Raw genomic sequence first — 12,461 nt, forward strand, 5'->3', positions numbered from 1 at the left:
AGAGCTCACAGCAGGGGTGCCAACGGGGAATATTGACAGAGGTGGGGGAGCAGAGAAGCCCCGCCCTGCGTAATCGAGAAGACGTCGTGCTCGCACACTAGTTGAATGGCCATCTACTGGGGAGGGGGGCCAAAAGACCGCAGCCGCTAGCGGTGGGCTCCCATAATCGTATACACACAAAAAGGTTTAGAAAGAAACAAACACCCAGTGTGACGGCGTCCAACGGAACGAGTTCGTGGTCTGTGTCCGCAGAGCGAGGTCCAGAGGGGAGTCCCAGACGGCCGGGCTGGGCGCCAAAGCGACAGGCTGCCATCGACGGGAGAGCGAGGGGGCGGGGTTAGGGCTAATTCCAGAGGAGCGCGGAGGAAAAGCTTGGAGAGCGGCAAGCGGGGAAGCAGAAGCGCGCGGCGCGTCTGCAAGCGAGGCGTCCCGAGCGGGAACTCAGGGGAAAGGAGCGCGAGGAGGAGGCGAAAGAGGCTGGCAACTTGGCGCGCTTGACCGACGGCAACCGGGCTGGAGAAAGAGGCGCCACCCGTCTCGCAGCTCCTCTCTGGCTGCCTCCAGAAGGAAAAAGTGAGCGGGAAAGGAGCGCGTCGGAAAGGCGGGAAAGCTGAGAGCGCGCGAGCGGGAAGCGTCGCCATGCACTTCGGAGACGGGGCCGGCGGTTCCCCCGCCTGGGGAGCGCCGCCGTCCGCCTGGAACGCGAGCGAGGCGGAGGAACCGGGCGGCAGCGGCGCCAACGGGAGCAGCAGCAACCGCTACGGGCGGGACGAGGAGCTGGCCAAGCTGGAGGTGGCCGTGCTGGCCTTGACGTTCGCCTTGGCGGTGCTGGGCAACTCCTTCGTGCTGCTGGCGCTGCACCGGACCCCTCGCCAGAAGGCGTCGCGCATGCACCTCTTCATCCGCCACCTGAGCCTGGCCGACCTGGCGGTGGCTTTCTTCCAAATCCTGCCGCAGCTGTGCTGGGACGTGACGCACCGCTTCCACGGGCCCGACGGGCTGTGCCGCGTGGTGAAGCACCTGCAGGTCTTCGGCATGTTCGCGTCGGCTTACATGCTGGTGGTGATGACGGCCGACCGCTACATCGCCGTGTGCCACCCGCTCAAGACGCTGCAGCAGCCCAGCAAGCGCTCCCGCTGCATGATCGCGGCCGCCTGGGCGCTCAGCTTCGTGCTCAGCCTGCCGCAGTACTTCATCTTCTCGCTGCGCGAGGTGGAGAGCGGCTCGCAGGTCTACGACTGCTGGGCGCAGTTCGTCATGCCCTGGGGGCCGCGCGCCTACATCACCTGGATCACGGGCAGCATCTTCGTGGCGCCCGTCGTCATCCTGGTCACCTGCTACGGCTTCATCTGCTACCACATCTGGAGCAACGTCCGCGACAAGACCCGACGGCGGCAGAGGTGGGAGGCGGCTCCTCCGCGAGGGGGCGCCCTGCGCAAGGGGCTGCTCCACACGCCCTGTGTCAGCAGCATCAAGAACGTCTCCCGCGCCAAGATCCGCACGGTCAAAATGACCTTCGTGATCGTCTCGGCTTACATCGTCTGCTGGGCGCCTTTCTTCACCGTCCAGATGCGCTCCGTCTGGGAAGACCACTCCAACTGGCATGGTAGGTACTACCTGCTGCGCTGAGTCTCTCTCTCTCTCTCTCTCTCTCTCTCTCTCCATCCTTGCCCCGGGAGTCTTCCTCCTCTAGTAGGAATTCCAGAGTGACTCCGGATTTCCACTCTGCTAGCGCTGCTGCTGGCTTCTCGGCACACAACCTGTTGCTTTCTCTAAGCGATCAGAGTTGAATTTTGCTTTGGCAGCAAGCCCTGAACCCGTTTCTCAACTTTGCACCCCAAGCCCAAGGCCACATATTTCAATTATTCGGAAGTAAGTGAGTGGCCCAGTCCTGCCTATGTTTCACTGGAGCTCACTCCAGAGCAAGCGGGCAATTTATTTCAGGCATACTTTCTTGGAAAACATGCAATCTAAAGATGCCCGCTTAAGACCGTCTGCTCTCTGAATGGAGTTTACTTCTTAAGGCAGTATGCTTAGAATTGCAACTTAATGTTTAGAACACAGTAATGTTAATCTCCCATGTTAGTTTCAGGCTTACTAAGGAGGAAATGGATATAAGCTAAACATATCAAATACAGTGGTACCTCGGGTTACATACGCTTCAGGTTACAGACTCCGCTAACCCAGAAATGGTGCTTCAGGTTAAGAACTTTGCTTCAGGATGAGAACAGAAATTGGACTCCGGCGGCGCGGCAGCAGCAGGAGGCCCCATTAGCTAAAGTGGTGCTTCAGGTTAAGAACAGTTTCAGGTTAAGAACGGACCTCCGGAACGAATTAAGTACTTAACCCGAGGTACCACTGTATTTAAAACAGAAAATTCAGCATTGGACTGACGTGGACAAGGGCACTGATTGTCTGCCAGAAAAGTTCTTGCATGAACTCAGCGGCGTAGCGTGGGTTGTCAGCACCCGGGGCAAGGCAAGTAATTTGCGCCCCCTAACCCGGGGCAAGGCAAGTAATTTGCGCCCCCTAACCCCTAACCTGCCGCCGCTGCCAGCTTCTTCTTGCTGCTGCCTGGGCTGGTCTGGTGTGGTTCTCTCCCGCGCTCAGCGCTGCGCTGGGCGGCCGCTGCACTGTCCCTCCCCCAGATAGTCCCTTGCTCTCTCTCCGCACCGCATGCCTGGCACCCACCCCCTCCACAGTGGGTGGCGACCCAGCGGCTCGGATCGGATTCGCACAGCCAGCACTGCAGTGAGAGAGAGTGAGTGAGCCAGGTAGGGGCAGAGAGCTGCGAGTGTGAGCGCGCCCCCCCAGATGTTGCGCCCGGTGCGGCCGGCCCCCCCTGCACCCCCCACGCTACGCCACTGCATGTACTGAGCTCCTCTGCCTTCTCCTTGCATTTGGGTTATAGATGCTGGTTTGAGTAAAATGCCTATCGACAGTGCAACCCTGCACGTTTGCTTCAGCCCAAGACACAACTGCTGCACAACAATGCCTCCCTCCCTCCCTCCCTCCCTCCCTCTGTCCCTCACCTAAGCCTTGGTACAAATTTTCATTTGGAAGTGTTTGGTATTCTAGTAACTGATAGAATAATGGGTTGTTGGAAGGAATATAAGCTTTCTGCATTTCAAAGTCAGAATTGCAATCTATATTTCAGTATCAACAGGTTGAATTTAACTCGCTCACACAATCTCACCCTTTTAAGGGCAGCACAAGTTATATATTTCTACTCAGAAGTAAGTTAATTTGAGCAAACTCTCATGTAAATGGATGTACGATTCAGCCTCTATCTGTATTGATTTGGTAGCCCCTGGTGGTAGTCTATACAAATAGGGGGCATATATACTGAAAGAGCAGCAAAAATACACATTCTCATATAGTAATTGTAAATAAAATTCATAGGTACCTATGATGGGTGTCATTTTAGTAAGCACCCTGAGTCTTTAGGCATGAAACCAAATACATTTATTCTAAAGGCATCTCTGAAGGTCCACCAAAGTAAAATATTACTATTTTTTAAAATCATTCTCTGCAGGTTATGCCCCCCCTCCCCCAAGTCACTATGAGGTAGTTTAGACTTACAGAGAACAATCAGTGTAGTGAGCTTAATGGCTGAGTGATGATTAATTAGATCGTATCATGTGATTATTGAGCTTATTCTATTGGTATGACCTGACATAGCTATAACAATTCATTTACCTGTGTCATGTCAACTGTTCCACACAGGACTTCCCTATCAATCATAGGCTTGAAGAGGTTCTTTAAAACATTGGTTATGTGATTTGGTCTTCCCTGCCTTTATTTTCTTTCGTGCAGCTGTGAGGAGCTGATGACGGTTTGTCTGCTACATTACCCCCCCCCCCCAAAAAAAATGTTTAAAAGAGTCTGAAGTAAACACAAATAACGTCCGGTTCTAGTGGAAAGTACAGAACGTAAAATAATTAGGGGGAAATCTTGCTTGCAATGTAATTTTAAACTCACATAATTATGTAAATAATAATTTGATACGTTCATGATCTCTAAGCCCCGCAGCTTTCTCTTATTTTTTTTTAAGGTTCTGTGATAGCTAGGGTTGTTTGCGGTTAATTGGTCTGATGAACAACAGACAACACAAGCCAAACTTTGCACTTAACTTCACAAGGGACTCAAAATGTATCTGCAGAGTTTTGTTTCCTTTTGCAGAAGCTAAATATCAAAGTATAGCACTAGACAGTTATAATGGATGAATTTGTAATCATACCTCTAGAAGCTATCTGAAAGGTTCTCCTAAGCCATGTTTGCTATAGCATACATATTGAAAAGAATAATACATAAAATTGAAGCCTTATCCATTAGAACCACAATAAGGCAATTAACTTGTCAGATTGTGTGAGACACTCATGACCAAGAAGAGTTGTTGTTTTTTTAACAAGCTTGCAAAATGTTTATTTTGAAACGTAGAAAAATGAAAACTCAATAACAATATTTTTAAAAAAGGAAAAAAAGAAGAGTATTATTTTTTTTACCAACCTCCTATTTTGATATTCATTTCAGGTTAACAATACATGCAAACCTATACTTACATACACAAATAGCAGTTATGGGAACAATACTTTGCTTTCTGCTCATTGGACATTGCAGTGCCCAGTGAGTCATATTAACCTAGCTTTCCCACATTTCAAAAAGTAAAAAACCAGGACACCCCAAAATTGTTGACCTTTTTTTTTGAATGACTTGCCTAAGATGCAGGACAAAGCGACACCTTTCGGAAATTCCCCTGGACATAAATTCCACCTTTGAAATCCCAGTAATGGCAACCCTAGATTAAACAAAACGTCTATTGATCGGTAATGTGTAAGCACTGGTAAGCACAGCATGTTTAAATCCAGTGACAGGTATGTGTGACAGATAGATAGATGTGTGTGTGTGTGTGTGTTTATGACTGTTAAATCAGATCACCTGAAATTCAAAACATAAAAGAGTACAGATTTCAGATTTCCTTTGGTAATTTTCTTTCCTCACTTCTTGGTTGAGAAGTACCAAGCAGAGCTTTTTTAAAACAACAACAACAGCAACACCCATAATCTGAAGTTCTTTGATTCAGTCTGTTGCAAACAGTTCAATATGGCTTCTGCCATATGTAATATGGGATCCTGAACAGGCTCAGCTCCATAATTTTATTTTTGTGCAATATCAGGACAATGGGTGAGGGTGATGAGAGGCTGCTGGAGGCAGGGCTTGTCAGAAAACCACTGAAGAAGATTTTCTGAGAGGTTTCCATTGGCTGTGCTAATAAAGGTTGATTTGAAATCACAGGAGGGTCAAGTATCCTACTTGACACCATTTCAACAGAATCAGAGGCAAATGAAATTTTAGTGGCTTCAGGGAGGGAAGAAGCAGCCTGATTATAACGAACAAACCTGCTTCCAGATTAAACGAAGGAAATGTACGCATGCATATCAAATAAGACCACTTGCTGAGTCCTGCTGGCTCCTAAAATAGATCATTGCCCTTTTAAAACGGCAGTTGCTATGTCCGAACACACTTTATATAGCAAAGTACACCGCAAGGTTGATTTTAATTTTAAAACTGTGTTGAGAATTTATACCTCATTTACCTGCAGTGACGCTTAAGGAAACATTTGCATAATCGCAATGTACCAAGACAATACAACAAACAAGAAAAATCCATCCTAAAACCAGATCTTATGAAAACCAATAAATCATAAAAGAAAAGACTTGTCATAAAATTAAAATTGCATCATAGATATGCCCACCCATATTAACATTAAGGAGATCAAGCACTAAAATAAGTTACATTTTTTTAATGTAATGCATCTAGATGGGAGATCAAAGGGGTTGTATTATTTGCATATATCAAGGCTAGCCAACAGAATGACCTGAAGTTGTAGGACTACAGCTCCTATTAGTTACAGCCAGCATGTCCAAAGGTCAGGGATGGTGGGATATGTAGTCAGAGAACCTCTGCAGGGCATCTCATCAGCTACTCTAGGTGTAAATATTATACTGCTGAATTTCTCCTTATTTTATGGGTTTCTGAATTACTGGAATTTTTTAAATAGGAGCCACACTGATTAAATGCTGGAGTGGGTTTACCAGATATATATTCTGAACTTCTGCTAGTGCATAAAGGCGAACCAAGTTTATAAAAATTTATAAGAAGAAAATGCACCGTGAGGAAAAGACATGCAGAAAATCTGTTATCGATATCATGAAATTATCTTTTATTTGAAGGCAATTCGGGTTGGGAAGATACAATAGAAGATGGAGTCCTGTGCCCTTAATTGTTGGGTAGAAGAGGAATTTCAGTAGGTAATAGCTTACAGGTAAACCACACCTGCTGGAAACCCCCCCCCCCCGCACAGCTATTAAAGGCAGGGGCAGAGGAAGGGGGGGTGCGGCCGCCCCGGTTATTACCACTGTGTGTGTGTGTGTGACAAAATGCTAGGGGGCACTCACTGTGAGGCCTGCAGCATGCCCAAGTCATGCGTCTCTCCTGGCTTAGGTGCTTGCAGGCTCTGCGCTGCCCAAACGCTCTGCCCGCTGCCTCCCCCCAGCTGTGGGGCGGCTGAGTGGGAGGAGGCAGGCAGACTCCAGAGGCCCCATGGTACGCCCCTATGGGCGGCTTGCCCCATTCCTGGGTGCGCCATCCCAGGTGCCCAAGTGGCTTCCTCCGCCACTGATTAAAGGTGCAGGAGTCTGTTCTCTTTTGCACCTGGCCTTTGTAGGGCAATTGGAGTGGTCTCCATGAAACTTCGGTAAAATAATATCAGAGTGAAACTAGGAGGATATCCCTGTTCTGTTCAAAAATGTTGGGACCCACCAGTTAACTGACTCTGCGCCAAGTCCTTACCAAGTTTATATCTGTGTCACAGTGACACACTCTTTTGGGGACAGGTGCATGACTAGTTGTTTGTAGAAAAAGACAAAATACGACCCTTGAACAAAATTTCTCTTAATGTTCACAGCCTAAGCCTAGAGATGGCATTACAAGGAATTAATGAGCTGTCCGTTCATTCCACTGAACAGTTGTGCAGAATGTTTGAGGTTGTTTGTACCAGATTATAACTAAAGCAGAATTGAGTTTACAAGTAGCTGTCTGGATTAAGTAGAGACAGAGAATATACTGTACAAACAAGATTTTAAGAGGCATTTAACAAAGCACCAGAGCCTCTGTTCCAGCAAGTAAGTTTTCAGGCTGGTGTGTAATAATGGTTGTGTTAGTAAAAACATTGCCAACCTGTGGGACCGAACTGGTGTTGAGGGTCAACTGGGAACACCTTACTGGTGAAGCAGGCTGGGTTGCCTCTGCAATATCATGAGCAGCCAGCAGCGATAGATGTAGTTAACCAGCATCTCACGTTTGCATGAGAGAGAGGGGGGCATTATACTAATACTTTCCTGGCAGGAGAGATACCATGATCACACACCTTCCATTTTGAAGGGGTTGCATTCTAGATAATTTTACATTCCTTTATTTTAAGCATGTCTAATACTTTTTATTGTTATGCAGTGCCTAGTCTGCTTTAGCAAGCTACTCCTGGGACTCGGCTACATTAGTCAAAAAGCAGTGTTTTGAATGCATTATAAAAATGAACACCAGATGGTGCTGGAGAACAAAACAAAATTTATTTAGGATTTTCCATAGTGCTTTTCCCCCTTAAGTTATAACAATTTTATTTTTTACTTATTTATATCAGTTTCCCCCCCTGTGTGTAGATCCACCCCTGTATTTAAATTGCATTGATGGCAAACTGCCTTGTACATTTTTAATTGTAGGGCTGTGTGTGTGTGTTTATATGTTCTATAATCAGGAAAAAAATCCTTTTAACAATAGGAGCTTGTGAAAGGTAACAACAAGAGCATTCTTGTTGTTTAATATTATTTATATAACTCCCTAAATTACACAAACTTCACAGTGTCTCAAAAGACACTGTCTTTTGAGGCATCATGCATGTAAAAAATTAATTATATTTGTAAGAATAATTATTACAATAAATCAGAGCAGCCTAATCCTATAGTATCTATGCAGGATATATATTATGAAACAGAATAAATGCATAAACAAGGAGCTACAGTTGAGGAACATAATGTGGATTCATCTGCTATGGTGAGCATCTTCATATCCAGTCTTACTTAGTGATTTTCTCTGTTAATGAAATGGTTAACCACTGAATCAACTAGTCTTGGTATGGTGTATGAAATATGAAATGGAAGTTTTCTGTTTCATTTGAAGGAATAAAAGAAGGCAATGCATCGGCCTTGTGTCATTATCTACATATAAAAATATTAATCTTTAAAAAAATAATAATCACAGAAGCAATGGATTAATGGCACAGATATTTGCTAAGTAATTTTCTGCTTTGTATTGACAGAGTCAGAGGACATTTTAATTACTGTCACTGCCCTTTTGGCCTGCTTGAACAGTTGCTGCAACCCATGGATCTACATGTTCTTTAGTGGGCACCTCCTGCACGACTTCATACGGAGCCTCCTGTGCTGTCAGAAAACTGGGCAGAGGCTGAATAAAGAAGATTCTGAGAGCATCAGCAGAAGACATACTACTTTCACCAACAACAGAAGCCCAACAAACAGTTTGGACATGTGCAGAAAATCTCCAGATTTAGCACAGTCCATTAGGTCCATCCCCATTACATCCTGAAGCGTATATTTAAAAACTGGCGTCCCATTGAGTTCCAGAACAGCACTTTTAGCACTTTAGCCATTCGTTACCACGTGACCCATGAACTAACAAGATGAGAGTAACTTTTTTGGAAAAAAACACAACCCAAATATGATGGTTTTGCATCAATGTAAATAAAGTTTGTAAATCAATCTATTAAAAAGTATAGGAATATATATGTTCAATGAAAAAGAAGGGAAACAGTAATGCGTGTAAATATTTTTCTACAAAGCTACAGTATTAACTTCACATTTGTTTGTTCTCAGACTCAATTACGTATAAATTAAATGCAGTGTGACTGTAAATGCAGTTGGTACTTCAAAACAGTCAAAATAATTGCCCAGATCCTCGGCTGGAATGCAGTCCTGGGCACTGTTTACATGTATCTCTCAGAGAAATAAGTGAGCCTGACATATGTAACCTGAGCACAGGGCTGCAATGTTGGTGCATTAGGTATAGCTTCATGGTTGGTGCCGTTGAATGGTAGCATTTGCAAAACAATGCAAGTGAAGTCCTGAACTGGAAATCTGTAGATGAAATTAATAGTTCTTGGTTGAGGAACATCCTGATACTATACCAGTGTAGCCCCACAAAATTAAGGACATTTGACTAAGTGTAGACTAAATCTATGGCTGCCTTTTTACCCAAATCCTGTGGGAAACTGAGATCTAAGTGAATTGGAATTTTCTAGATGATACAATAGGAGTCACATGGAATTTCCAGCTAATAAACGCTTTCTCATTTAGTGAAGTGTCGGGGGAAACACTTTGTAGTGGTGAGAGGGGGAAAGAGTGGTAATATAGGGTGTGTACTGGGAAACGGTTGCATGTATTGCATCCACTGTGAGCATCAGAATTCCTTCTCTTTGAAGAAGCCTATAGGCTCGCTCTCTCTCTGTCTCTCTCTCTCTCTCTCTCTCTCTCTGTGTGTGTGTGTGTGTGTAGGATTCAATCCTTGCTTATAATGGGCTTTGGAAATGTTCTTAAAGAACTCAAAATGGGAACAGGGTCCACAAAAGAATGGTAATATCTTCCTCAAAAAGTTTCAAGTCAACATTGCTAATGCTGATTTGCTTCTTGCACCCCTGAACAGACTATACACAGATAGTCCATTCAGAGGGCCTGATAAAAGGCAGGATCATGTGGTTGGCTTGAAGGCACTCATAAGATGGCGGTGCCCTCTGATCTCTTTCTAGATTTTAGTGTGGAACACAGTTTTATTTAGGAAAGCAGCTGAAGCCTGGATGATTGAATTAATATCAGGTGGGGCTGTTCAACTAAGATTGACTCTGGGTAGATGTGTTGAAATCAATAGACTTAGTCACATTCATTCATTTCAGTGGCTCTGTTCTGGTTTAGTTGAATGCCATCCTTGGATTTCATAATGATCCTGTAGAAAATGACCATAATCCACCCAGTGTACCATATGTCACAAGCCATCTTTATATCAAGTGATTTTTGTTAATTTGTTGTTTATTGGTTCTCGCCACATCTTCTGCTTGTAAGAGCAGAAAAACAATATGCCCTGCCTTTGCGACAAAATCACTCTGCTGGCTTATATTTAGTTAGTGGATCACAAAACAAACCCCAGGCTTTTCTCAGCAATACCACTGCCTATGTAATTATCTCACTGTGCATTTCTTTTCATTTAATTTTATTATCTATGGTAGCACCATATGTTGTCTTACCCAAAATTGCTTCTTGTTGGTTTCAAAACATAATATCTCAGCAATGACTTTGTACAAATTTCCAACCATGCACCATTCTAAGAATGCTTGCTCTGTGGCACAAGGTTGAAAATAATTTACAGAAAGAAAAAAATAAAATGAAGTTTTCAAGGAACGGTGCAGGATTAAAAGTCTAACTCTCTGACTTTGGTATTTTCTCACATTACTAAACTGCTGTGGAATGTAGTCGAGCTGCGTCATTTTTCTAGTGTTATACGTGAACACTCAAATGAAAAGGATGTTTTCATTTTATTTCTGTTTCCCTGTCCTGACTTGGAGCATATCAGATTATCACCCTAGCAGAGACTCTCCTACTATGAATTATAGACATATATGCAACAATCAGCAATGCTTTTTCTCTCTTCTAGCTTGATTGAGTTGTTAAAACTTTGTTTGGCCTTAATGTACAGCTTGTTAAACCTTGTTTGCCCTTAATGTACAGCTTGTGACATCCATGATTGTGTCTTGCTACTTCTGTTGTCCTTTTGCATTGCTTGTAATTTCTTTGAAATAACTAACCAGAGGGGGTTAGTGGGGTTTTTTTTTAAAGGTACCTCTGGGACATATATATTAAATTGCCTATGTCCCAGATATGGGTGTATTCCAGGATCTTCATTTAATTTGGTTTTTAGAGTATTCCTTCTATATTCACAGGTTCCATCTATATCTAATCGTATCTATCATCTATCTTTCTATCATCATCATAATCTATCTACCTATCATCTATCTATCTATCTATCTATCTAATCATCTATCTATTCATATATTGCTTCAAGGAATTACTACTATGACCTCAGCATTTGGATTTATAGGTTTTTTTTCTGACTGAATGTCATATTGCCATTTAAAACAAATGGGAGTTAAAATGTAGGAAGAAAGAGGGGAGTTTCCATTTTCAGAAGAGTCAGTAATACAATTCGATATCATTGTGGGCTGCAAGGATGTGATGCAACAGCAAGGAAGGCTGTTTAAAGTAGCCATGAGTGGTATGCAGCAAAATAGCTCCACTAGCACAGAGACTGCGGTGGGACTTCCGCTTCCTCTCCTCTCCCCATGTATCCCCATACACCCCCTAAATCTGTTCTGGGAATCCTTTCAGGATTTAAATCCTTCCAAGGCAACTCGCAAGTAACATTGAAATACATTAAGAAAATTACAGTACTATAAACAATATAAAAACAGAACAAGTTATCAGTTGGTGGTATATGGCCCTGTCAGTGTGTGTGTGTGTGTGTGTGTGTGTGTGTGTGCGCGCGCGCGTGAAAGCCCCAGCTGGAACAGGCGCTGAGGTATTTTCACAGGGTGGTTATGGGAGAGGTTTCTGTTCTTTCTATCCTGTCTTTTCTTTAATTGTATGACAATCAGCTCTGCTACCTCAGCGAAGGAGCTGTCTTAGGCACCTGCTTTTCCCATCCTCTGAATCCATCATTCCAAAAGGTAGGAGGGACGCATTGCATTCTGGGACAAAAAGGGTGTCTGCCACAAACAATGGCACCCCCCTCCAAAATGCCCTGAAATGATACAGCATTCTGTAGGTGAAAAATGGCAACTCCTAGCTGTTGATCTCTTAAGAGTAGTTATGCCTTGTTCTATTGGCGGAAGGAAGGAGGAAAAGGAGGAAGATCCATTGTGCAATGCCCCCTAAAATTTTAGAATAATTTTGACCCTAGTTTCAGGGAGACCTGAATTTCACAACACACCTCACTATATTTGAACTGAAACTACTCATTATTTTTAGAAGAAAGGGTGTTCAGATTTATGGCAGCTATCGTCCTTTTCCCAGCAGTAGTCAACCTGCCAAACAACTGAGGAGACTGGCAATGTGAAAGCATCTGAGGATTCAAGAGGCACTTAGACAATCATCTTTGTTGTTGTGGACTGGCTTCGCATGCACAGTTATGCACACTTTTTTTAAAAAAAAAGAAAACCAGAGACTAATTATTTGTCTCTCAGAAGCTTTTTCTGGCTGGAGAGAGTGGTTGTTATTTTAAAAGGGGGGGTTGTCCTTTGAATAAATGAATAAAACCCCTGAAAAGTATTGTGCTGGAGAGAC

At 44.0% G+C, this 12,461-nt stretch overlaps 1 protein-coding gene across 1 annotated transcript; it reads left to right on the forward strand.

The window, feature by feature from the left end:
• The first annotated feature begins 326 nt into the window (after positions 1 to 326).
• AVPR1A (arginine vasopressin receptor 1A) lies at positions 327 to 11,065 on the forward strand. Its single transcript, XM_081022451.1, has 2 exons — positions 327 to 1,606; positions 8,375 to 11,065. Exons 1-2 carry the CDS (start codon positions 640 to 642, stop codon positions 8,659 to 8,661), a joined length of 1,254 nt encoding a protein of 417 aa, XP_080878577.1. The 5' UTR covers positions 327 to 639; the 3' UTR covers positions 8,662 to 11,065.
• The last annotated feature ends 1,396 nt before the right edge of the window (positions 11,066 to 12,461 follow it).

Source organism: Podarcis pityusensis (genome assembly GCF_964106645.2).
Source record: "Podarcis pityusensis genome assembly, chromosome: 10".
Lineage (NCBI taxonomy): Eukaryota > Metazoa > Chordata > Lepidosauria > Squamata > Lacertidae > Podarcis > Podarcis pityusensis.